The 25,318-nt window shown below is 40.6% G+C and overlaps 2 protein-coding genes across 3 annotated transcripts in view; one reads left to right on the plus strand and one right to left on the minus strand.

The window, feature by feature from the left end:
• PSMC2 (proteasome 26S subunit, ATPase 2) overlaps nt 1-25,318 on the minus strand; it is a 276,950-nt gene that overhangs the window by 23,180 nt on the left and 228,452 nt on the right. The gene's annotated exons all lie outside the window — the stretch shown is intronic.
• DNAJC2 (DnaJ heat shock protein family (Hsp40) member C2) overlaps nt 1,747-25,318 on the plus strand; it is a 34,452-nt gene continuing 10,880 nt past the window's right edge. Inside the window, exons 1-10 of one of the 2 annotated variants that reach the window (XM_050782760.1) lie at nt 1,747-2,073; nt 4,381-4,571; nt 8,822-8,897; nt 17,417-17,515; nt 18,486-18,627; nt 20,619-20,699; nt 21,522-21,587; nt 22,215-22,306; nt 22,384-22,505; nt 23,424-23,573. In XM_050782760.1, coding sequence (XP_050638717.1) covers nt 2,010-2,073; nt 4,381-4,571; nt 8,822-8,897; nt 17,417-17,515; nt 18,486-18,627; nt 20,619-20,699; nt 21,522-21,587; nt 22,215-22,306; nt 22,384-22,505; nt 23,424-23,573 — 1,083 coding nt within the window. In that variant the 5' untranslated portion in view covers nt 1,747-2,009. Of the gene's footprint in view, nt 2,074-4,380; nt 4,572-8,821; nt 8,898-17,416; nt 17,516-17,791; nt 17,839-18,485; nt 18,628-20,618; nt 20,700-21,521; nt 21,588-22,214; nt 22,307-22,383; nt 22,506-23,423; nt 23,574-25,318 lie in introns of those variants that run through there. The other variant, XM_050782761.1, reaches the window with a different exon arrangement.

Genomic DNA, 25,318 nt, shown 5'->3' on the forward strand with positions numbered 1-25,318 from the left:
CTACTAAAAATACAAAAATTAGCTGGGCGTGGTGGCACGCACCTGTAGTCCCAGCTACTCGGGAGGCTGAGGCAAGAGAATCGCTTGAACCTGGGAAGCGGAGATTGCAGGGAGCCGAGATCGCGCCACTGCACTCCAGCCTGGGAGACAGAACAAGCCTCCGTCTCAGAAAACAAAACAAAACAAAACACCCTATGACCTTAGAGTTAATGGTAAAACTCAATGGGAGGAGGTGTGAGGAAAAACATATATTAATATGACGAAAGTGGAGTCAGGTTACTTTGCACCTTGGAGCATGTTTTAACAGTGGTTGCATTAACAGGGATCAGGAAGAGGTTTGGGGGCACAAGATTAGTTCAATTTTTTTTTTTTTTTTTTTTTTTTTTGAAGACAGGGTCTCACTGTTACCCAGGCTGGAGTGCAATGGTGAGATCTCGGCTCACTGCAACCTCCACCTCCCGGTCTCAGCGATCTTCCCACCTCAGCCTCCCTTAGTTCAATTTTTGAAATGTCAATTTTGAAGTGACGATTTTATAATGCAGCAGATATACAGGTCAATTAAATGTATTTAATTGGCCTGGAACGGTGACTCACGCCTCTAATCCCAGAGTTTTGGGACACTGAGGCAGAACGATCCCTTGAGGCCAGGAGTTCAAGACCACCTTAGGCAACATAGTGAGACCCTGTCTTTCTTTCTCTCTCTCTCTCTCTATATATATATATTTTAAAAGTTGCTTAATTGTGAAAATATAATGAAATTAGTAAATTAGAAGATAATTTACTAATGTCTGGTGGTCCTTGCTGAAGAATGGCACATGAAGTTTATTTTATTGAACGTGTTTCAGATACTGCTGTTGGGGGTGAGCCTTTACCCACTGTTTTTTGTTTTTCTAGTTTTTGCTTTTAACTACAGTCTTGGAAGGAAGCTTATAGTAATAATACAATTGATTTTATTACACATTAAACAACTCTGATTGGGGATATCTTGAATGAAAACTTCATTCCATTAGAACAGGGTAAAATATTGCTGGCCTTGGAATACAATCTAACACCAGAGAGAAGTTTCTTCTCCAAGTGAGTATTAAAATATATAATGCAGGTAAATTAGTAATAGCACGACAAATATTAGCTGCTATTATCATCATCAAGTTAAACACAAACGTATCACAAATACACGTACGTAATTCTCCGCAAATGTATATACTAGTCGTCGATACTGGTTCATACAGTTATTTTCATTTTTTACTTAAAAGTGTAGCGTTCGGCCGGGCGCGGTGGCTCAAGCCTGTAATCCCAGCACTTTGGGAGGCCGAGACGGGCGGATCACGAGGTCAGGAGATCAAGACCATCCTGGTTAACATGGTGAAACCCCGTCTCTACTAAAAAATACAAAAAACTAGCCAGGCGAGGTGGCGGGCGTCTCTAGTCCCAGCTACTCGGGAGGCTGAGACGAGAATAGAGTAAACCCGGGAGGCGGAGCTTGCAGTGAGCTGAGATCCGGCCACTGCACTCCAGCCTGGGCTACAGAGCGAGACTCCGTCTCAAAAAAAAAAAAAAAAAAGTGTAGCGTTCCTGGGAAAATCACTGATTAGGTTCAGATTAACATATAAAGCAGTAAGAACTTAAAAATAAAGATAATATAAAAAAGAGCTGCTTTTAAAGGTTATGTTCTATGTATTGCACAGGGACGTGGAATATAATCGTTTTCATAGGAAAATTAACGCGCCTAGGAACCATTCTCTCGTGCGACTTGGTCTCCAGCCGGATCTCAGTCAGTGTGGAACTAGGTTGCCGCACACGTTGGCGAGGGTAGGAGGGTGTCAGACTGGCCGCCGCACCACGGAAGATCCATCCCGGAAGTGCTTACTGGTCGTCTCCATGCGCCGGTTCCTGGGCGTCGTAGAGTCAAGGCGCGAGGCTCGGACTGAGAGGTAGAGCTGGGGGCACCGTAAGCGCCCTCCGCCCGGGACGTGAATCGCTGCTCCCACCGGGCTAGACCCGGCGCCATCATGCTGCTCTTGCCAAGCCCCGCGGACGGCCGGGGCACCGCCATCACCCACGCTTTGACCTCTGGTAAGCGCCCACCCAACCCCGGCTCCTTCCCACCTCAGCCGCCCCTGCCTCAGTCCTCCGCCTTGGCAACCCTGGGCTGTCTCTACCTTTGACCCTGGCGACTAGCCCTGGGGCAGTGTGGAGCCGTAATGGGTGCGTTTTTGCTCCGTGTTTTAAAGTAATCCTACCCTAGATTAGAAGGAAGGAGGGTGAGGGGTGCCTTCCTTTTGCTCCTACCGTTGCTGCTTCCTTTCGCCGCTGCTGACTCATGGATTGGGCTGAACATTTCGGGACCGAACCCCCCAGTACCCCAGAAAGATTCACATAAGCCTCTCTTTGCCTACGGCGGAAAGACTACGCGCAGCCAGCACCCCACGTGCCTGGGGTCGTACAAAGCTTTGCTGCTGGCGGTCTCTTAAACACCTTTCTCCCTCTCTACGTTTGTTCCGGCCTTATTTTTTAAATGTCACAACTCAGACACCGCTCCTCATATTCGGTGTTAAAAGACTGTGCTGCTGAAAAGATCCGCGTAGATTTTGAAAGGCAGTTATTACAAGTGAAACTTGTCCTGCTGCTGTAGGTTTTAGATTTATGGCCCAGTACAGTCATGAGTATTGTAAACTTAAGAGTCTCCAGTTCCAGTCATCTACAGTAATTCCCATAGCCAGGTACATAAGCGTTTGTTGAATGTGATTTTGAACATTACCCATGGCACATGTTGCATTTGTGTGTCTCCGTGTGCCTCTTACAACTAGAGGAAAAGGCTTAAAAGGCAGTGTTTTTAAAAGCCACACACACCCCGTACTACAAGGTAGTACCTTTTTGACAGTGTTTTAATCCTCTCCTGTGTAAGGTGGAGGAAATCTTAAACTAAATTTTTCAGGGATTTTCCTTTTTCGAATTGCTAATATACACATGTACAGTGATTTACCGCCATTTCCGAGGAATAGATGATATCTTTACTACAAGTTTTTAATTTCAGAGAGTTTTTATGGTCTCATTCAAGCTTCCTAGGAACTGAATGAGATAAATAGGTATTGTTCCCATTTTATAGGTGAAGACATCCTGATTCATTTCAGGCCACACAGCCACTGTCAGACCTAGTCTGAAACCCAGAGTGTCTGGTTTCAGATTGAGAGCTTGTTCCGCTACAGCTTAGCTGCATTAGTAAATCCCCGTTTGCTGCTTGGAAAATTGTTTTCAGTACAAATTCTTGTTAGTGAATCCTTAAAATTTTTAAGAGCTATAGTTCAAGATTTTAATAAGTAAGATGGTTTGAGTTGGCTGGGTACGGTGGCTCATGCCTATAATCCCAGCACTTTGGGAGGTCGAGGTGGGTGGATCACCTGAGGTCAGGAGTTCGAGACCAGCCTGGCAAACATGGCAAAACCCCGTCTCTACTAAAAATACAAAAAAGTAGCTGGGCATGGTGGCGGGCGCCTATAATCCCAGCAATTTGGGAGGCTGAGGCAGAAGAATCTCTTGAACCCGGGAGGCAGAGGTTGCAGTGAGCCAAGATTGCGCCATTGCACTCCAGCCTGGGCAACAAGAGCAAAACTCCGTCTCAAAAAAAAAGATAGTTTGCGTTGCTTTTAGATTTTTTATTTTTGGTGAGGCTAGCTCTTCGTGACAATTTATCACTATTTATTACTTTATTAAAATTATTTGTCTGGGCGCAGTGGCTCACACCTGTAATCCAAACACTTTGGGAGGCCCAGGCGGGCTGATCACCTGAGGTCGGGAGTTCGAGACCAGCCTGACCAACATGGAGAAACCCCATCTCTACTAAAAATACAAAATTAGCGGGGCATGGTGGTGCATGCCTGTAATCCCAGCTACTCGGGAGGCTGAGGCACGAGAATCATTTGAACCCAGGAGGTGGAGGTTGCATTGAGCTGAGATCTCGCCATTGCACTCCAGCCTGGGCAGTAAGAGCAAAACTCCATCTCAAAAAAAAAAAAAAAGTGAAAAGATAAATAAATAAAATAATTCGTCTAAAAGTCAAGCAGTTTGCAACATTTCTTCCTGTTCCTCAGCTTACTCTCATATCCCGAGAAAAGTACTGATTTATTGTTGACATTACTAAGTTTTTTTATGTTGTCAGATAACTGGAAGAGGTTGATTAAATACTCTTTAATACTAGGAAAGGATAATTTCTTGTTAACCCTCATGTAAACTGGATGACTGCAATTATTTTCTTAGTTGGTGGTTTTAAAAGTATATTCTTGTATCACTGTTTTGATTTTATTTCCTGAAAAAGTTAATTGCCTTGAAACAGATTTATTCCATGCAATACATTGAAGCCTCTCTTAACACTTTCAATCACAGCCTCTACACTTTGTCGAGTTGAACCTGTGGGAAGATGGTTTGAAGCTTTTGTTAAGAGGAGAAACAGAAATGCTTCTGCCTCTTTTCAGGAACTGGAGGATAAGAAAGAGTTATCTGAGGAATCAGAAGATGAAGAATTGCAGTTGGAAGAGTTTGCCATGCTGAAAACACTTGATCCCAAAGACTGGAAGGTATTTAATATCTGAATATTTTGTTCAGTCAGATGCTTTGTTAGACATAGTTTTCTTGGGAGTTTTCCATTAATAAACCGTGTTTTAAGATGGTTCAGCAAGATGACTATAATTTAGCATCTGTTTATTACTAAGTCTTGAGTGGGTTAGCACTAGCCATGAGATACTGTCTCTGCTGGAGAAATCCAGGAAGAGTTCACAGAAAAGATAATGTTCGCACTGGTCTTAAAAGGACAGGCGGCAGTTAGTGAAGCAGAGAAATGAGAGAAGTATTCTGGGCCGAAGGAGTAAGATATACAAAGACACAAAGGAGTAAAAGAATATGTAGTGCCTCTTGAGGGATCGATGAGTCGTACAGGGTACATGCAGTATGGTGGTGAGAAATCTAGTGTCCTTAAAATCTTTTGGACTCTAGACCAAACTCTGTTGTGTCCTTTTTACACCATGCTAAGGAAGGAATTAAAATTTATTTTGGGGACAGTAAGATGCCATCAAAAGTTTCTTAGCTAATTTTAGAAAAGTAATTCCCTTGGCAGTACAGAAAATTGCTTGAAAGGGGGCAAGGGACTGGAGGGGAAGTGAATAGTTTACTGTTACAGGGCTGGTGCACTAAGGCAGACCTGTGACTGAATCCTTGAACTTAGTGTGTGGCTGGGTTTTGAGGAAGAAGGGTCAGATTTCCTTTTTTTGGAGGTAGAATTGATAGGCTTTGGTGACCCTGGCTGTGTGGCACAAGAGAAAGGGAAATATTCAGAGGTCCTCCCCAGCATTAGGGCTAGAGTGTGAGGTCAGTAACCAGTGCTGGGATGAGGATAAGAATGTTTGTGGGAGGTGCTGTTTGTGTCCAGGTTTGGCTATGTGAAGACTGAGGTTTGGTACCATAGTGGTGAAGCTGTCTAGTAGTTGGTTAGAAATTGGTCTATGACTCCAAAAAGAGGTTAGAGCCAAAGACTTTTTGAAGTCATTGGCACATAGTGGTGGTTGCTGTGGGGAATTGAATGACATCAGCAAGGGACAAAAGTATAAACAAATAGATAATGCTTTAGTAGCTACTTGTATAATAGTTAAATGTGTATGCTGTGGAATTGGAGTGCCTGAATTCAAATCTGGTTCTGCCATTTGGCGCACTTGGACCTTGGGAAAGTTCCCGGACATGTGTGTACTTCGTTTCCCTTGTTGCTACAGTGAGATTGTTACCAGCTCAGAGGTTTATCTTGAGGATTAATAAAAGGATGCTTATAAAGCACTTAAGTTAGTACTTGCCACATGATAAATGCCAAACAAATAATGGATAAAAAGAGTTCCTATGTCATTGGTTGTTTAGAGGACTAAATGAGCTAAGGCATATGTATAAAACACTTGGAAAAGTAAGCACTCAGAAAGTGTTAGCTGATTCTCCCACCACCTCATCCATTAAAAAAAAAGAAAGAGACTGAACATTGAGGAGCATGGATATTTCCAGGGTAGGAAGAGGAGGAAAAACAGCAGAAGATACTAAGAAGGGTAACAGAAGTAGAAAGAAAACAAGGAAAAAGACACTTTGTTATTTGAAAAAAAGACTTCCTAAATATCAGGCACCGTATTCTTCCAGAAACTAAGGGAGGAGCAAGGGGGAAAAAGAGGCAGGGTGCGGTGGCTCACGCCTATAATCCCAGCACTTTCGGAGACTGAGTCGGGCAGATCACCCGAGGTCAGGAGTTCGAGACCAGTCTGACCAACATGGTGAAACCCCGTCTCTACTAAAAATACAAAATTAGCCAGGCGTGGCGGCGCATGCCTGTAATCCCAGCTACTTGGGAGGCTGAGGCAGGAGAATCGCTTCAACCCAGGAGGTGGAGGTTGCGATGAGCCAAGATCACACAATTGCACTCCAGCCTGGGCAACAAGAGCGAAACTCTGTCTCAAAAAATAAAAAGGGGTCTGGGCGCGGTGGCTCAAGCCTGTAATCCCAGCACTTTGGGAGGCCGAGACGGGCGGATCACGAGGTCAGGAGATCGAGACCATCCTGGGTAACACAGTGAAACCCCGTCTCTACTAAAAATACAAAAAAAACTTAGCCGGGCGAGGTGGCAGGCGCCTGTAGTCCCAGCTACTCGGGAGGCTGAGGCAGGAGAATGGCGTGAACCCGGGAGGCGGAGCTTGCAGCGAGCTGAGATCCGGCCACTGCACTCCAGCCTGGGTGACAGAGCGAGACTCCGTCTCAAAAAAAAATAAAAAATAAAAATAAATAAATAAATAAAAAGGGAAAAAGAGTCACGTGTGTCACTGCTTCAGAAAAAGGTCAATCACATAACATGAAAATTTATTTTAAAAAACATTGTACGGGACATGGTGACACATGCTTGTAATCCCAGCTAGTCAGGAGGCTGAAACAGGAGAATCGCTTGAACCTGGGAGGTGGAGGTTGCTGTGAGCTGAGATCGTGCCACTGCACTCCAGCCTGGGCAACAAGAGCAAAACTCCATCTCAAAAAAAACCACAAAAAACATTGGATTTGACAAACTACTTCAGTGCTCTCATTGAAAGCAGGTTGAGTAAAATGATTGGGAAGGCAAGAGATTACAGTGGATGAGGAGTGATTAGGAAGTGATGAAGTAGGACCAAAGTGTAAAATACCCTTTCAAAGCTGGGTAGTAAAGAAAATGAGAGAAGATAGTAACTTGAGAAGAAGGCAGAGTCGGGAAAAGAACTGGGGAGTGTTGAGATCTATAAGAGGGAGAAGGTCTTTGGTATAGAAAGAAGTAGATTGTATCAGAGTAAGGTAGCAGGGTTCATTTGCTTGTTCGGTTTATTTTCATTCATCAAATATGGATCAAACACCATGTCAGATACTGTTCTAGGTGCTGAGGATACTGTACTGAACAAGACAGTATTACTGCTTCCACATAGCTTATATTCCAGTGACACAATAAGTAAAACAAGAACATGTAGCCGTAAGTGCCATAGGGTGACCATAAGCTATCAGCAGGTGCTAAGAGAAAAAAGGGGTCTTTGGTCAAGTAGGTTTGGAAAATGCTAGGTTTTACAGGTTTCCGTTTATTTTTTAAATCTAATTACAGGACTTCTCAGAGCCTTTCTTAGGCTTTTGTGCCTATAAATCATCAAGGAGGCTATATAATAGTCCACATTTACCCTTTTTAAAATTTATATTTTATTTTATTTTGATACAGAGTCTCACTCTGTTGCCCAGGCTGGAGTGCAGTGGCACGGTGTCTGCTCACTGCAACCTCTGCCTCCCAGATTCAAGCAATTCTCCTGCCTCAGCGTCCCAAGTAGCTGGGATTACAGGCGGGCGCCACCACGCCCGGCTAATTTTTTTGTATTTTTGGTAGAGACAGGATTTCACCATGTTAGCCAGGCTGGTCTCAAACTCCTGACCTCATGATCCGCCCACCTCAGCCTCCCAAAGCACTGGGATTACAGGCGTGAACTAGCACGCCCTGCCTTTTTTTTAAAAGACAGGGTCTTGGCCGGGTGCGGTGGCTCACACCTGTAATCCCTTGACCCTTTGGGAGGCCAAGGCAGGTAGATCACCTGAGGTCAGGAGTTCGAGACCAGCCTGACCAACAAGGTGAAACCCTGTTTCTACTAAAAATACAAAAATTAGCTGGGCATGGTGGTGTGCACCTGTAATCCTGGCAACTTGGGAGGCTGAGGCAGGAGAATTGCTTGAACCTGGGAGACGGAGGTTGCAGTGAGCCAAAATGGCACCATTGCACTCCAGCCTGGGCAACAGAGCAAGACTCTGTCTCAAAAGAGTAAAATCTTAAAATCATTTAAAAAAAAAAAAAGAAAAAAAGGGTCTTGCTCTGTTGCCTATCCTGGAGTTTAGTGGCATCATCACAGCTCACTGCAGCCTCTACTTACCAGATTCAAGCAATCCTCCTATTTCTGATTCCTGAGTAGCTGGAACTGCAGGTGCACACCACCACACCCAGCTAATTTTTAAAAATTTTTTTGTGGAGACAGGAATCTTGCTTTGTTGCCCAGGCTGGCATCATATTCCTGGGCTCAAGCTATCCTCCACCTGGGCCTCCCAAAGTGCTAGGATTACAGGCTTTAACCATGGCACCCAGCCTAATCCACATTTCTCAACCTTATATGACCATAGAACCTGTTTTATACAGAACCTTTTACCAGACACCTGATGAAATGTCACTTTGGGAAATGCTGTATTAAGGTACCAGAACACAAGGGATGGAATATATTGGCTCCATTTCAAATTTGACTCCCTTTTGTGTTTTTATCAGAACCAAGATCATTATGCAGTTCTTGGACTTGGCCATGTGAGATACAAGGCTACACAGAGACAGATCAAAGCAGCTCGTAAGTACTTAGTTATTTTTAAATAATCACATATCTGTTATAGGAACACCCTATGCTTTAAGTACTTAGTTATTTTGAAATAATCACATATCTGGTATAGGAACACCCTATGCTTTTTAAAAGATACACGGTATCATAGTCTGCAGCTGTAACTACATTTAACAGCATGCGTTATATTGTCATAACAAGCAAAAAACCATGGTCTCCCTTGCCGTCAGAATCAGAAGAAAGCAATCCATTTTACATGTAGACTTTCCCATTAGGGATAAGAAATTAGGATGGGTGTGTGTGTGTGGATACAGAATATTCTCCCAATGGCAAGCTTTTAAAAAATAATACTTTGCCTCTCTTTAGAAGTATGGCCAGCTGTACTTAGTGGATACTGCCTTTTTCTTTGTTTTTTTTTTTTAGGTTATTTTGTAATCTTAGGTCACACCTTTATAGATATCACCCTGTCTTCTGTCCAAGAAAGTTGTCTGATGTTTTATTGTTGTTTTCATTGACAAGGTTAAAATTTGGCATGGGACAGGGTAATGTTGGGACCCCAGTCTTCATATGCCTTATAAAACACCATCCCTTAATGCTCCTAAATGTCCTATGCTTTGCAATCCTGTGGACATAATTTCTTATACACATGATCAGTTCAACTAATAAAGTTTAGTGAAAGAGGTAAGAGATGAAGGTGATCAGTTTTCTATCTTAGGAGAATGGGAATGTTCTGCCCTCCACTCTAGAGAATGGGTATTGAGGTCAGAGAGGGTAAGATTGTGGCCACATGGAAAAGGAGTAGGGAGTCAGGGCCTGTCAAGAAGAGGAGGAATTATACTTGAAGGAAGATGACTGAATAAGAACGCCTATGCTAAAAATTATTAGTCAATACTTAGTATAGTAGATGAACTCAAAATCGTCCCCATTACTGCTTACATTTAGGAAAATCACAGGAAATATTTTTTAACAAAGTGAAGGAATTTATCAGATTATTTTAAACCAGATTTGTTTAAAGGCTGGCATGATTCTAGACAAAGCATATGCTAGTGCATGTGAATAGTTATTCCAGTATACATAAATGCCAGAAAAATCCATTTGCCACATACAAGTGTTTGCAAAGTTTTACTATATGAAAGAATAGCGTTGGCCGGGCGTGGTGGCTCAAGGCTATAATCCCAGCACTTTGGGAGGCCGAGATGGGTGATCACCTGAGGTCAGGAGTACGAGACCAGCCTGGAAAATGTGGTGAAACCCTGTCTCTACTAAAAGTACAAAAAAATTAGCTGAGCATGGTGGCAGGCACCTGTAATCCCAGCTACTTGTGAGACTGAGGCAGGAGAATCGCTTGAACCCAGGAGGTGGAGGTTGCAGTGAGCCAAGGTCGCACCATCGCACTCCAGCCTGGGCAACAAGAGTGAGACTGTTTCCAAAAAAAAATGAATAGCATAAAAAGACCAAATATGTCTCAATACAGATAAATTTGTTAATTAGAATTGATATATAACTGTGAAAATAGTTTGTGTTTTAAGGTGAAATAATTCTTTGTTTCTCAAAAGATTAAAAATGTGCAATAAATTGCAAAAGAAACATTCATTTGCTTCTGTTAAATTCACTCTCTTTTTTTGAGACAGAATTTCACACTTGTTGCCCAGCCTGGAGTGCAATGGGGTGATCTCGGCTCTCTGCAACCTCCATCTCCTGGGTTGAAGCGATTCTCCTGCCTCAGCCTCCTGAGTAGCTGGGATTACAGGCATGTGCCACCACGCCTGGCTAATTTTGTATTTTTTTGTAGAGATGAGATTTCACCATGTGGGTCAGGCTGGTCTCGAACTCCCGACCTCAGGTGATCCACCCACGTCGGCCTCTCAGAGTGCTGGGATTACAGGCATGAGCCACAGCACCCGTCCTACATCCACTCTTTTTATTGGCCTTGTAGAAATAGATTTTTAGCCAGGCACAGTAGCTCACACCTGTAATCCCAACACTTTGGAAGGCCAAGGCAGGCGGATCACTTGAGACTGGAGTTCAATACCAGCCTGGCCAACGTGGCAAAACCCCATCTCTACTAAAAATACAAAAATTAGCCAGGTGCGGTGGTGCATGCATGTAAGCCCAACTACTTGAGAGACTGAGACATGAGAATCACTTGAACCTGGGAGGCAGAAGTTGCAGTGAACTGAAATTGTACCAGTGTAGTCCAACCTGAGCAACAGAGTGAGACTCTGTCTCATTAAAAAGGAAAAGAAAAGAAATACAGCTTTTGAATATGTATTCTCTAGCCAAAAGTTTTGTAGCACCAGTGCAGAGATTGTTAACAATAAGGGTAATTATAACTTACTCTCTACCACCCTTGCGGAATATTCCATCAGCCTTTATTCAGAAAGAAGCTGTCATTCTTGCACCTCTGTCACTATAAAACACAGTTGCTACTCCCTGCTTTCTGAAAATCTTTCTAAAAGTTAAAATGCAAAGTTACTGTTCGCAAATCTGTAATTATTAGCACAAACAAACCTAATGAAAATGGAAGTCTGGTACCATTTGAGGGCCTTTGAGTGCTTGCTTCATATTACAAGCAAAGTTATTTTTGTTGAGTATATTTTGAATGTCAGTAATGAAAATTAATTAAGTGTGAAGTAGGAGCCGGCTGTGCTGGCTCACGCCTCTAATCCTAGCACTTTGGGAGGCTGAGGCGGGTGGATCACCTGAGGTCAGGAGTTCGAGACCAGCCTGGCCAACATGGCGAAACCCCGTCTCTACTAAAAATACAAAAATATTAGCTGGGAGTAGTGACGGGTGCCTGTAGTCGCAGCTACTCGCGAGGCTGAGGCAGGAGAATGGCGTGAACCCAGGAGTTGGAGCTTGCAGTGAGCCAAGATAATGCCACTGCACCCCAGAAACTGGAAATCACCCAAATGTTTAATAACATGGAAATAGATAAGCAAACTGCTATATATTTTGGTGCAGTGTAATACTAAACAGCAATTTTTAAAAGAACAAATTGCCAATACACAGAAAAACATGGATGAATTTCAAACCATGAATAAAAGAAGCCAGACACAGACATACTGTAAGTTACATCTACTTGAAGCTCAAGAACATACAAAAGTGGTGACAGGCATCAGAAAATGGTTGCCTCAGCTGGTAGAGGATGGGAGCCCAGTGGAAAAGGGTACAAGGGAACTTTCTGGATGATGGAAATGGCCTCTGTTTTCTTTTGGGTAGCAGTTACATGAGTGTATATGATTGCCAAAACTCACTGAACTTAATGAATTCTTAAAATCTGGGTATTTATTTTATGTAAATTTTATCTCAGTTGAATCAGATAGATATGATTAAACAAACCAAAAATACCAGTCACTTGGGAAATTAAATATATTCTTTTGAGCCTAGACAGAAATAAAAATTATGCAATAGACTTCTTTTTTTCCACAAAAGTAAGATTACTGCTTTACCAAAACTTAAGGACTGGCAGCTAGAGCTGTACCTTAAGTAAATTCATTGCCTTAACCTATTCTGTTACTTTTTTCAAAAGAGGGAAAAGATAAGGTGGAAATTCAATTCAGAGGTTTAAAAGTATAGCACAAAGGAAGATGCAGGAAGAAAATAAATAAGACAATATCCCAAAATGGGTTTTATAAGAAGAATAAACAAATACAAGTTGAGCATCCCTAATCCAAAAATCCAAAGTCCAAAATGCTCCAAATTGTGAGTGCCAGTATGACGCTTCAAAGGAAATGCTCACTGGAGGATTTTGGATTTTCAGATTTGGAATGGATGCTCACCCAGTGAGTATAATGCACATATTCCAAAATCTAAAAATATTTGAAATCCCGAACGCTTTTGGTCCCAAGCATTTCAGAGACAGGATACTCACAACGTAGTGAAATACACAAAGAATTAATCATGGTGGCTCATGCCTGTGATCCCAGCATTTGGAAGGCTGAGGTGGGCGGATTGCTTGAGCTCTGTAGTTCAAGACCAGGCTGGGCAACATGGCAAAATGCCATTTCTACAAAAAATACAAAAATTAGCTGGGCATAGTGGTGCATGCCCATGCTGCTCAGAAGGCTGAGATAGCGCTTGAGCCCAGGAGGTGAAGAAGCCCATGCAGTGAGCCATGATCACACCACAGCACTCCACCCTTGACAGTAGTAAGACCCTGTCCCCCTGCCCTCCCCAAAAAAAGAAACAAAAAAAAAGGATGAAAACATTAAAGTTACCAAAGGATTTACTCCTAAAAACAATTATTAGGCCCAGATCATTTTTCAGGTGAATTGTTTCAAGTGTTAAAGAATCAAAAATTCTAATGCTGAATATAAACTTGATTTTTTATGTTGTAATTGGAGAATCAGTTAATCATAAACTGTTTTGGAATAATTCATTTTGTTAAGTTGTACAGTTTAATGTAATCTGAGTATGCAAAACCTAGCAGAGAGCTCAAAAAATCCTACAAACAATTCCTATTAATATAATGAAAAAAAAAAACCCAGTTAAAATGTTAAAATAATAGCAAATTCAAGAAAAGGGAATTTTTATACACTGTTGGTAGGAATGTAAATTAGCATAGCCACTATAGAAGATAGTATGGAGATTTCTCAAAAAATTAAAAATAGAATTACCATATAGCCCAGCAGTCCCACTACTGGATATTTATCCAAAGAAAAAGAAAACAGTATGTCAAAGGGGTACTTGCACTCCCATGTTTTTATTGCAGCTCTGTTTATAATAACAAAGATAAGGAATCCACCTAAGTGTCCATCAGCAGACTAATGGATAAAGAAAATGTATATGTACACAATAGGATACCACTCAGCCATAAAAAAGAATGAAATCATGTCTGCAGCAATATAGATGGAACTGGAGGTCATTATGTTGAGTGAAATAAACTAGGCACAGGAAGGCAAATATTGGCATGTTCTCACTTTTGAGAACAGTGGGAGCTTAAAAAGTTGATCTCATGGAGATAGTAGATAGAATGATAGATACCAGAGGCTGGGAAGGGTGTTGGGGGGAGAGGGATAAAGAGAGGTTGGTCAATGGACACAAACATACAGTTAGAAGGAATAAGTCCCAGTGTTCTGTAGCAGAGTAGGGTGACAATAGTTAACAATAATGTATTGTATATTTCAAAATAGCTAGAAGAGAGAACTTGAAATGTTCATAATACATAGAAATAATAAACACTCAAGTTGATGGATACCCAAATACCCTGACTTGATCATTATATGGTTTATGCATGTATCATGAATTATGCACAAAATGAGGCCAGGCGCAGTGGCTCATGCCTGTAATCCCAGCACTTTGGGAGGCCGAGCCGGGCGGATCATGAGGTCAGGAATTCGAGACCAAGCCTGGCCAACATGGTGAAACCCCGTCTCTACTAAAAATACAAAAATTAGCTGAGTGTGGTGGCAGGTGCCTGTAATCCCAGATACTTCGGAGGCTGAGACAGGAGAATCGTTTGAACCCAGGAGGCGGAGGTTGCAGTGAGCCGAGATTGCACCATTGTGCTCCAGCCTGGCCAACAGAATGAGACTCAATCTCAAAAAAAAATAAAATGGATTTTGTTCGTGTATTATGAACAAAATATCACATGTACCCCGTCAGTGTGTACAGATACTTGTATTATGAAAAAATAGTGGCCAGGTGTGGTGGCACAGGCCTGTAATTCTAGCACTTTGGGAGGCCATGGTGGGAGGATCGCTTGAGCCCAGGAGTTCAAGACCAGCCTGGCCAACATGGCGAAACCCCTTCCCTACAAAAAATAAAAAAAGTTAGCAAGGCATGGTGGAGCGCACCTGTAATCCCAGCCACTTGGGAGGCTGAGGTGGGAGGATCACCTGAGCCCAGGAGGTTAAGGCTGCAGTGAGCCAAGATCGTGTCACTGTGCTCTAGCCTGGGCAACAGAGTGAGACCCTGGCTCAAAATAAAATAAAATAACAAATGCAATTTAACAGTATACTAAAAGAATAATAGTGTTCATGAACACAGTTTCTCTCAGGTATCCAACTTAGGAAGTGTATTAATATAGCAAAATTATACCTCAGATAATATTAAATCTATGTGATTTCCTAAGTCGGTAGTGAAAACACATACCACAATTTAACACCCATTCCTTTTTGATAAGAATTTTGAAAAGAAATGTAGTTAATTCCCTACTTTGATAACTGTTTCAGGCCCACAGCTAGCAAACTTTTAGCTATGTGGCATTAATGCTGTTACCTAAAATCTAGGGGTGAAGCAGCCTGCATTTTATTTTTTATGCGATTTTGGGAGTTTGGGTTAGTGAGTTAAGTTATTAAATAAGAGACAACTGTTGGAAAGAAGAAAATAAATACATTTGTAGATAATATAGGATCTGTCTAGAAAAGCAAAAGAGAGTTAAGGGACTAGATGCAAGAAAAATAAGCAAAAATTACAGTTTTTGTAAGTTACCATCAAATATATAAGAAAGCTGTGGTCATTATAAAGATAACCGCAGGGCAACAATAAGTAACCAAAACAAGTCCTTGTAAAATTTACTATTATAAAGATAGTATCACAAATCAGTGGAATAGGGAAGGATTATATTAAATCACAGTAAGATTTTGAAAAATGACAAGTTTAGATACTTTCTTGGCTATATTAAAATTCCAAAAAGATTTTAAAATTTTTTCAATCTAACTGTAGGAAATATTAATGAAACTAGAACTATTATAAGTACTAGAAGAAATTATAAAAGAAATAATCAGTAAATCTAACTGTAGGAAATATTAATGAAACTAGAACTATTATAAGTACTAGAAGAAATTATAAAAGAAATAGTAAATGTAAATAAAAATGACTAAATTTTTTTTAAAACATAAGTGTTAACAAAACAGTTGGGAAAAAATTAGCAATAAACATAGTGAATTAGGAGGCAGCATTCAAACATGCTGAGGAGTCAGGCCGTCTGGATTAGAGCCCGACTTGGCCGGAAATTTGAGCAAGTTGCAGTGGTAGTGGCTACGTAACATCTCTGTGCCTCGTTTTCCTCATCTATAAAGTGGAGACAGTAATAGTACTTTCTTCATAGGATCATGGAGAAGATTAACTGGTAAACAGGCCTTGCACATGTCAGCTACTCCATAGATGTTAACAGCTAGCCATTATTTATTGTAAAGTGACACACAGAGTCAGAAGAAAAACTGAGACAGCCCCTCCTTTTTCCCGTTAAAGAATGAAAAACAAAAAAATTGTTGACCACCAGTGATAATCACAAATTTTAAATAATTATACCTACTGTGGCTGAGGCTGTGGTGAAAGAATATTCACATAGGAGTATGAAATAGTATGCCTTTTGAAAAATAACTTGTTCCATTTCCACTCACAAAGTTCACTTCTGTGATTATATCCTAAGAAAGAATCCTAAATAAGGAAAAATACTTATATTTAAAATTATTCAAATTGGCATTATTTATAATAATGCAAAATTGGAAATGGCCCAAGTGTCCAACAGTAGAGAAATGCCTAAATTACAACAAATCTACTTGTAACACTGTATTAAGCAGTCATTTGAAAGAAAAATTTGAAGAGTTTGCAAGGAAAAAACTATGGAAAATGCAAATGCTATAATGTGAAATTGAAAAAAGCAGAATATAAATTAGTACATACGATTACACCTGAATTTTTTTCTTCTTCTTCTTTTTGAGACAGAGTCTCACTCACCCAGGTTGGAATGCAGTGGCGCCATCTCAGCTTACTGCAACCTCCACCTCGTGGGTTCAAGCGATTCTTATGTCTGAGCCACCGAAGTAGCTGGGACCACAGGCATGCACCACCACACCCATCTAGTTTTTGTATTTTTAGTAGAAACCAGGTTTTGCCATATTGGCCAAGGCTGATCTTGAACTCCTGACCTCAAGTGATCCTCCCAGCTCGGCCTCCCAAAGTGCTGGGATTACAAGCATGAGCCACCATGCCCAGCCTACACCTGAATTTTTAAAAGCATATGCTTAAGAAAACAAAAATATCCATGCAGAAATACACCAAAATGTTAACAGTCACTGTCGTTGGCTAGGGGCACTTTGGCTAGTTCTTAAAATAATTATTTCAAGCTGGGTGCAGTTTCTGACACCTGTAATCCCAGCACTTTCGGAGGCTGAGGTGGTTGGATCACCTGAGGTCAGGAGTTCAAGACCAGCCTGGCCAACATAATGAAACCTTGTTTCTACTAAAAATACAAAAAATTAGCTGGGCGTGGTGGGGGCACCCGTAACCCCAGCTACTCGGGAGGCTGAGGCAGGAGAATCGCTTGAACCCGGGAGGCGGAGGTTGCAGTGAGCTGAGATCGCGCCATTACACTCCAACCTGGGCAACAAGAGCAAAACTCCATCTCAGAAAATAATAATAATAAATCAGTTTATAATTTTCACATTGAATAATCATATATTTTACTGTGGGAGAAAAGATTCTAATATTAGCCTTATGATTTTAGAAATGGTCTACATGTAGCTTATCTTTAGTTTTGGTGCTTAAAGTGACAAATTATCTCAATCCGACTGATTTTGTAGATAAAGCAATGGTTTTAAAACATCACCCAGACAAACGGAAAGCAGCTGGTGAACCAATAAAAGAAGGAGATAATGACTACTTCACTTGCATAACTAAAGGTAAGAAAATGCTTTAGAGTCAGGAATTTCTAATAGTAATTGTTATTTATTAATTGCTGGGATTGGGTTTCTTATGCATACTGTAGTTCATTCAACTATCCTTTGACATTTTAAAACATTTCAGTTATATCAAGTTATTTCTAATCATCACCCCAGAGCCTCACTACACAAATGAGGTTTCCCCAGCCAGCAGCATCAGCAACACCTGGCAGCTTATTAGAAATGCAGTCTCAGGCCCTGCCCCAAACCTACTGATTAAAATCTGCATTTTAACAGGATCCCCAGGTGATTCTTATCAGAAGCTCATCCTACAGTTAATTCATGTAAGTGTTCTATTTAATGATGAGAATACTAAGATTTTTTTTTTTTTCGTTTCAGATGCTTTATGGGACTAAACTGTTCCTCAGATGTTTTGCTAGCCTAGTTTAAATCAAGAAGTTGATTATATCCTAGTACAGACCCTACAGTTACTTACTGCTATTTACATACACATCACTAAGCAAATTAATATAGGTTGCCACCATTTCCAAATGTTTCCTTAAATGTGATTTTACATTTTGATGCTAATTTTTAAACAGTTGTATGCACACCGTTCAAATTTACTCTTTGCCAGCTCTCTTACACAGTGCTCCAGAAGCCTAAGATCCTTCGATCTTTTACAACTTTGGGATCTAACAGTTAACTTACTAGCTATTTCTTTTTCCCCAGAGTCATCTGTTCTCTTGAAGGGTGGGTGATATTGTTTTGTCACTTGTCTACTAGAAAAATAATTAAAGAAAGAGTTAAGTCCAGTTATATCCAGTAGTGCTAAAGCTGTTGTTACCTAAATTAAATCCTCCCCAACCTGCAAACAAAATTTTCAAATATGAAAATTAATGACTTTTATGTTTTAAGGAGGGAAATATTTGTTTTCTTGAAGAAAAAAATAGGTAAAGTTATGGTGATATGATCTTAACAATTTTTTTCTCAGCTTATGAAATGTTATCTGATCCAGTGAAAAGACGAGCATTTAACAGTGTAGATCCTACTTTTGATAACTCAGTTCCTTCTAAAAGTGAAGCAAAGGATAATTTCTTCGAAGTGTTTTCCCCAGTGTTTGAAAGGAATTCCAGGTGAGTTAAGGCATCCCTTTTGATCGTAGTGCCCTGTTGGCTTGTTTCTTGTAGTCTTCCAGGTTTCTGTTTTTTTCCCTCTGATAATAGTTTCATTTATAGATTATTTCCACTGTCTCTTCTCCTCCTCCTTCTCTGCAATATTGAGCCCTTCTGGTGAACTTATTGTTCTCATTTATATTGCTTTCTAAACAGAAGTTCTACATTTCCATAGTAAAATTTCTGTTCAATTTATGGGAGGTTTCTCTTTTAAATTTACTTGGGCTGGGTACAGTGGCTCATACGTGTAATCCCAGCACTTTGGAAGGCCGAGGTAGACAGATCACCTGAGAGCAGGAGTTCAAGACTAGCCTGGCCAACTTGGTGAAACCCCGTCTCTACTAAAATACAAAAATTAGCCGGCCGTGGAGGTGTATGCCTGTAATCCCAGCTCCTTCGGAGGCTGAGACAGGTGTTTCGCTTGAACCCAGGAGACGGTGGTTGCAGTGAGCCGAGATCGTGCCAGTACACTCCAACCTGGGTGGCTGAGTGAGACTCCATCTCAAAAAAAAAAAAAAAAATTTACTTTGAGAGAAATAACAGTATCTGACTTTTATAGTGTGATTCTTACACTTAGGTGACAGTAATTTTCTATTCTTTGATTTCCTCTTTATGAATGGGTATACTACTCTGACTCATTGTCAGTTGAGAAAAGCCTTTGTTCTTTATTTGATCATCTGATTATCATAAGGCTTCTTTGACAAAACATTATTTATATTTATGATTAAAGCATACATATTTCATTAAAGTTTGTTTTAAAATAGTGTGTACCAATATTATTTTACATCTTTTTTTTCCATCTGCGTTGGCAGGTTCCCTTAAAGCACATCTTAGCTGCACATTGGAATTACCTGGAGAACAGGAAGAACTCCTGATGCTTGCGTTCCCCCTGGAAAGATTCTGATTTATTGGTTTGAATTCCTGTGGGGATTTTTAAGGCTCCCAGGTGATTCTACTGTGCAGCCAAATTTGAGAACCACTTCGGTTAGCAGTTTGGCGCTGCCTAGTATTTCCGCCATCTTCTCTCCCTTGGATTTCACGTTTATTTTTTGTTTTTGTTTTTGTTTTTTTCCTTGTTTATTTTGAGACAGGGTCTTGCTCTGTTGCCAAGGCTGGAGTGCAGTGGCACGATTTTGGCTTACCGCAACCTCTGCCTCCCAGGTTCAAGCAATTCTCCTGCCTCAGCCCCCTGAGTAGCTGGGATTATAGGAATCTGCCACCACTAATTTGTCTATTTTTAGTAGAGACAGGGTTTCACCGTATTGGCCAGACTGGTCTCAAACTCCTGACCTCAGGTGATCCGCTGGCCTCAGCCTCCCAAAGTGCTGGGATTACAGGCGCGAGCCACTGCGCCTGGCCACATTTGTTTTATAACAGTGCTGAGGTGGTAAAAAGGAGTAGTATATTTTTCTGTGTAATGATTTCACAGAGTAGAAAACGTGGATCAGTAGCAGCCTCAGGATCCTTTTCAGCAGTGATCGATGAAGTGCTGCGCCAAGAAATCTGGCTCTAAGGGGAAGGTGGTGGTGGTGATGGGGTAGAAATTACTTCCATCTGTGACTATTAACACTTTTAAAGGGCTAGGCCTACAGGTTGTTGTTGTGCTGCCTATTTAGGGACAGGAGCTTGGCAAAAGGAGCTAGCTGCCATTTTTCCTAGCCTGACTAGCAGCTGCTATGGCATTGTACTTTATAGAACTGAAGGTAACCTGTGATTAGAAGGCTGTCCCGTGTTTCTCTCCTCTCCCCAGTCCATGTCTGGCCTCACTTTTCACACGCCTGTGTTGTTTCATACCCCACTGCTGACTTTCCAGCGACATCTTCGAGTTGTAGAGTTTGTAGGGAAGGGAAATCAGAGGGATTAGTTAAAACTGTTGTTTTTAATAAATTGTTTGTTGAACTTTTGTACATAATTTTTGAAGAATTTTAAGAATATTTCCTTTGATATTTCAGATGGTCAAATAAAAAAAATGTTCCTAAACTTGGTGATATGAATTCATCATTTGAAGATGTAGATATATTTTATTCTTTCTGGTAAGTGAATATACTGTTTGTATGATGCTGTCATCTTTTAAAAAGAAAAGTATTCAATAAGTACTTGATTGTTTATAAATTAATTGAGATGGGCAAATTGCAGAACCTTCACTGAACAAAAGCACTCTGTTACCTTTGTGATATTTAGGCTTTTAAGATTTTCAGCCTGTTTTCTATTAATGAGATTTCTAGATATCAAGCACATGACAGTAGTAAAAGAGGAAAATTGGGGAGTCATTTGAATAAAAATCAGTACATTTTTATTTAGTTAATACTAAAAGTACTTGAGTTCATGAGGAAGGAGACAGTGCTATATGTCTCTGTAACCAATTCACTAATTTTTAATAAACACAATAGTTAGTGGCCATTTTATATGCGCTACATTTTCTCATCAAATGCCTAGTAAATACAAAAACAAAATCATGTAGAACAAAAATAACAAGATTTAGTTCTATCAGTTGTAATTGCTTTTGCCTTCAGAGGATACAAACTGGAGATGAGATAACCACTACTAGGGTTACCTTCAGACTTGACAGACTGGCGAAACTGAAAGGCAAGGAAAATTTAAAAATAGGTCTTGGTCAAGCAAAAAACCTAACAGAGAAGAGACAGCAGGGAAGTGTGGTTTTGATTATGGAGTGATGCGTGCATTTTAGATTTTCATACCAAATGCAATGTCATTTAAAAAGGAGAAAGATTTGACCTTAGTTTAATACTAGAAGAGAAGAAAGGTATCTATTAAAACAAATTCATCCATTTGCATTAAAAGGAATTTTTTTCATTTGTTCTTTCTTGATTGTAAATTATTTCTGTCTATATTAGGTATAATTTTGATTCTTGGAGAGAATTTTCTTATTTAGATGAAGAAGAAAAAGAAAAAGCGGAATGGTATGTATGCAAATCATTAATAATGGAAGGTGTTTATTTGGTTCTCTGGTATTTGTGATGATGTAAAACTATGTCACATAAATTTTCTTTCAAATTTTTCTCTTTGTACATCTTTTTTAAACAATTTTTTAATATTTTGAAATCCTTTCTCACAAGTTAAACTAGGTGGGCCCAGATCAATAATTGGTTAGGATATGCTTAAGAAATTGCCAGGGAATATAACGTCAGCGCAGTTCAGCAAAATCTTTTTCTTCTGGTTGCTTAACCTAGGTTTTATTAGGTTTTGTTTGTTTGTTTGTTTGTTTTTTGTATGTGTGCAGAAATGCTTTTGACATGAATGCCCAAAAAATAACCAGAATTAATATTAAATAGAACCACTGTTTAGTCCAGGCCTGCTGGCTCATGCCTGTAATCCTAGCACTTTGGGAGGCTGAGGCAGGTGAATCACCTGAGGTCAGGAATTCGAGACCAGCCTGGCCAATATAAGTCATTGTTTAATGTTAGTAATGACACAGCATTTTAACCTTCTAGGATGTTATTTACATATTAATATTTTATAAAATATTACATTTTCCAGTCACAGTATCTATAAGCAGTAGTTTGTTTCCAGTATTTTCTGTTTTATAGTCGTGATGAGAGGAGATGGATTGAAAAGCAGAACAGAGCAACAAGAGCACAAAGAAAAAAAGAAGAAATGAACAGAATAAGAACATTAGTTGGTAAGTATAATTGATTTTTTTTTTCAGTCCCCTAAATGTTAGAAATTCAAAATGAGATCAACTTTTTCTTTTGGTAGACAATGCATATAGCTGTGATCCAAGGATAAAAAAGTTCAAGGAAGAAGAAAAAGCCAAGAAAGAAGCAGAAAAGAAAGCAAAAGCAGAAGCTAAACGGAAGGAGCAAGAAGCTAAAGAAAAAGTAAGACAACATTTAATGAAGGTGGACTTTAAATGTTTATGAAATCTTTAGATTATAAATCATGCTGCTATAAAGACACATGCACACGTATGTTTATTGCGGCACTATTCACAGTAGCAAAGACTTGGAACCAACCCCAATGTTCATCAATGATAGACTGGATTAAGAAAATGTGGCACATATACACCATGGAATACTATGCAGCCATAAAAAAGGATGAGTTCATGTCCTTTGTAGGGACATGGATGCAGCTGGAAACCATCATTCTCAGCAAACTATCGCAAGAACAGAAAACCAAACACCTCATGTTCTTACTCATAGGTGGGAATTGAACAATGAGAACACTTGGACACAGGAAGGGGAACATCACACACTGGGGCCTGTCGGGTGGGTGGAGGGGGAAGGGATAGCATTAGGGGATATACCTAATGTAAATAACGAGTTAATGGGTGCAGCACACCAACATGGCACATGTATACATATATAACAAACCTGCATGTTGTGCACATGTACCCTAGAACTTAAAGTATAATAAAAAATTTTAAAAATACATCTTTATTCTTCACATCTATTTTTTTAAAAAACTATAATTTGAAAGCAGAGAATTGGGTGCTACTGTGAATCATGACAAGTTGGTATAATTGAGAGAGATCTTCCTTACCAGCAAATTTTTATTGAGCAAAAAAAGGGTGTCATACGTTCCTTTAATATTATGTTTATTTCTAATGTTAATTTTACATTTTCTAATAAATGTCTATGGATCTTTACCAGCTGCCTTTCCCAGTTCATCCTTCAGTTTTCAATTAGTTTATGTTGCCTTTTTTCCTAATATAATTTATTAAAAGTTTAAATTTTAAAAAATATAAAGCATTTAGGAATTTTACTTTATTAAAATGATTTTACTCCCTTTTTTTAAAGCAAAGGCAAGCTGAATTAGAAGCTGCTCGGTTAGCTAAGGAGAAAGAAGAGGAGGAAGTTAGACAGCAAGCATTGTTGGCAAAGAAGGAAAAAGATCTCCAGAAAAAAGCCATTAAGAAGGAAAGGCAAAAACTTCGAAACTCATGCAAGGTATGTCAGACTGAACAAACACTAGGCACAAGTAAATCAAGTTGCTGATTAATCAAAAACCAGTTCTCTTTTTCGTTTTTTTTTTTAGACAGAGTCTTACTCTGTTGCCCAGACTGGAGTGCAGTGGCGTGATCTTGGCTCACTGCAACCTCCCCTTCCGAGGTTCCAGCAATTCTCCCACCTCAGCTTCCAAGTAGCTGGGATTACAGGCGTGTGCCACCACGCCCAGCTAATTTTTTGTATTTTTAGTAGAGACAGGGTTTCGCTATGTTGGCCAAGCTGGTCTCGTACTGCTGACCTCAAGCGATCTCCCCACCTCAGCCTCCCAAAGTGCTGGGACTACAGGCATGAGCCACTGCGCCTGACCAAAATATTTCTTGAAAAAAAAAAATATTTTTATTTATTTATTTATTTGAGATGGTGTCTCGCACTGTCACCTGGCTGGAGTGCAGTGGCATGATTTCGGCTCACTGCAACCTCCGCCTCCTGGGTTCAAGCAACTCTCCTGCTTCGGCCCCCTGAGTAGATGGGATTACAGGCACCCGCCACCATGCCCAGCTAATTTTTTGTATTTTTAGTTGAGACGGGGTTTCACTGTGTTGGCCAGGCTGGTCTTGAACTCCTAACCTCGTGATCCACCCATCTCAGCCTCCCAAAGTGTTGGGATTACAGGCGTAAGCCACCTGCGCCCAGCCAAAAGAACAATTTTTAATTAAGTTGTTGTTGTTGTTAGTTGTTGTTGTTGTTGAGGCAGAGTCTCACTCAGTCACCCAGGCTGGAGTGCAGTGGTGCCGTCTCGGCTCACTGCAACCTCCACCTCCCCAGTTCAAGCCATTCTCATGCCTTGGCCACCCAAGTAGCTGGGATTACAGGTGCACAGCACCACTCCCAGCTAATTTTTGTATTTTTAGTAGAGAGGGGTTTCGTCATGTTGGCCAGGCTGGTCTCGAACTCTTGGCCTCAAGTGATCCACCCACCTTGGACTCCCAAAATGCTAGGATTATAGGCATGAGCCACTGCACTTGTCCAAGCATAAATGTATTTCTTTTCTTTACTATGCAATTATAACTAAACGAGTCTGGTCGTGGTGGCTCATGCCTGTAACCCCAGCACTTTGGGAGGCCAAGGCGAGCAGATCACTTGAGGTCAGTTGTTTAAGACCAGTCTGGCCAACATGGTGAAACCCCATCCCCACTAAAAATACAAAAATTAGCCAGGCCCAATGGCATGTGCCTGTAGTCCCAGCTACTCGGGAGGCTGAGGCAGGAGAACTGCCTGAACCCGGAGGCAGAAATTGCAGTGAGCCGAGATTGCGCCACTGCACTCCCGCCTGGGAGACAGAGTTAGACTCCTTCTCAAAAAAAACAAACGAACAGACAACTACAACTAAACAGGTTTAATTTTATCTCAGTGTGTTTTTAACTTTTTCTAAATTTCACCTTACATATTTCAGTTTTCAACCCTGATAGTTTTTTTCTAAACATAATCATCTTACCATTATCAAACCAAAAAAAAAGTTAATATTCTGAAACTGTCCCAGCACTTTGGGAGGCCGAGGTTAGTGGATCACAAGGTCAGGAAATCGAGACCATCCTGGCTAACATAGTGAAAACCCGTCTCTACTAAAAATCCAAAAAATTAGCTGGGCATGGTGGCAGGCACCTGTAGTCCCAGCTACTCGGGAGGCTGAGGCAGGAGAAAGGCGTGAACGCGGGAGGCGGAGCTTGCAGTGAGCAGACATCATG

The sequence above is a fragment of the Macaca thibetana genome, chromosome 3 (genome assembly GCF_024542745.1).
Source record: "Macaca thibetana thibetana isolate TM-01 chromosome 3, ASM2454274v1, whole genome shotgun sequence".
Lineage (NCBI taxonomy): Eukaryota > Metazoa > Chordata > Mammalia > Primates > Cercopithecidae > Macaca > Macaca thibetana.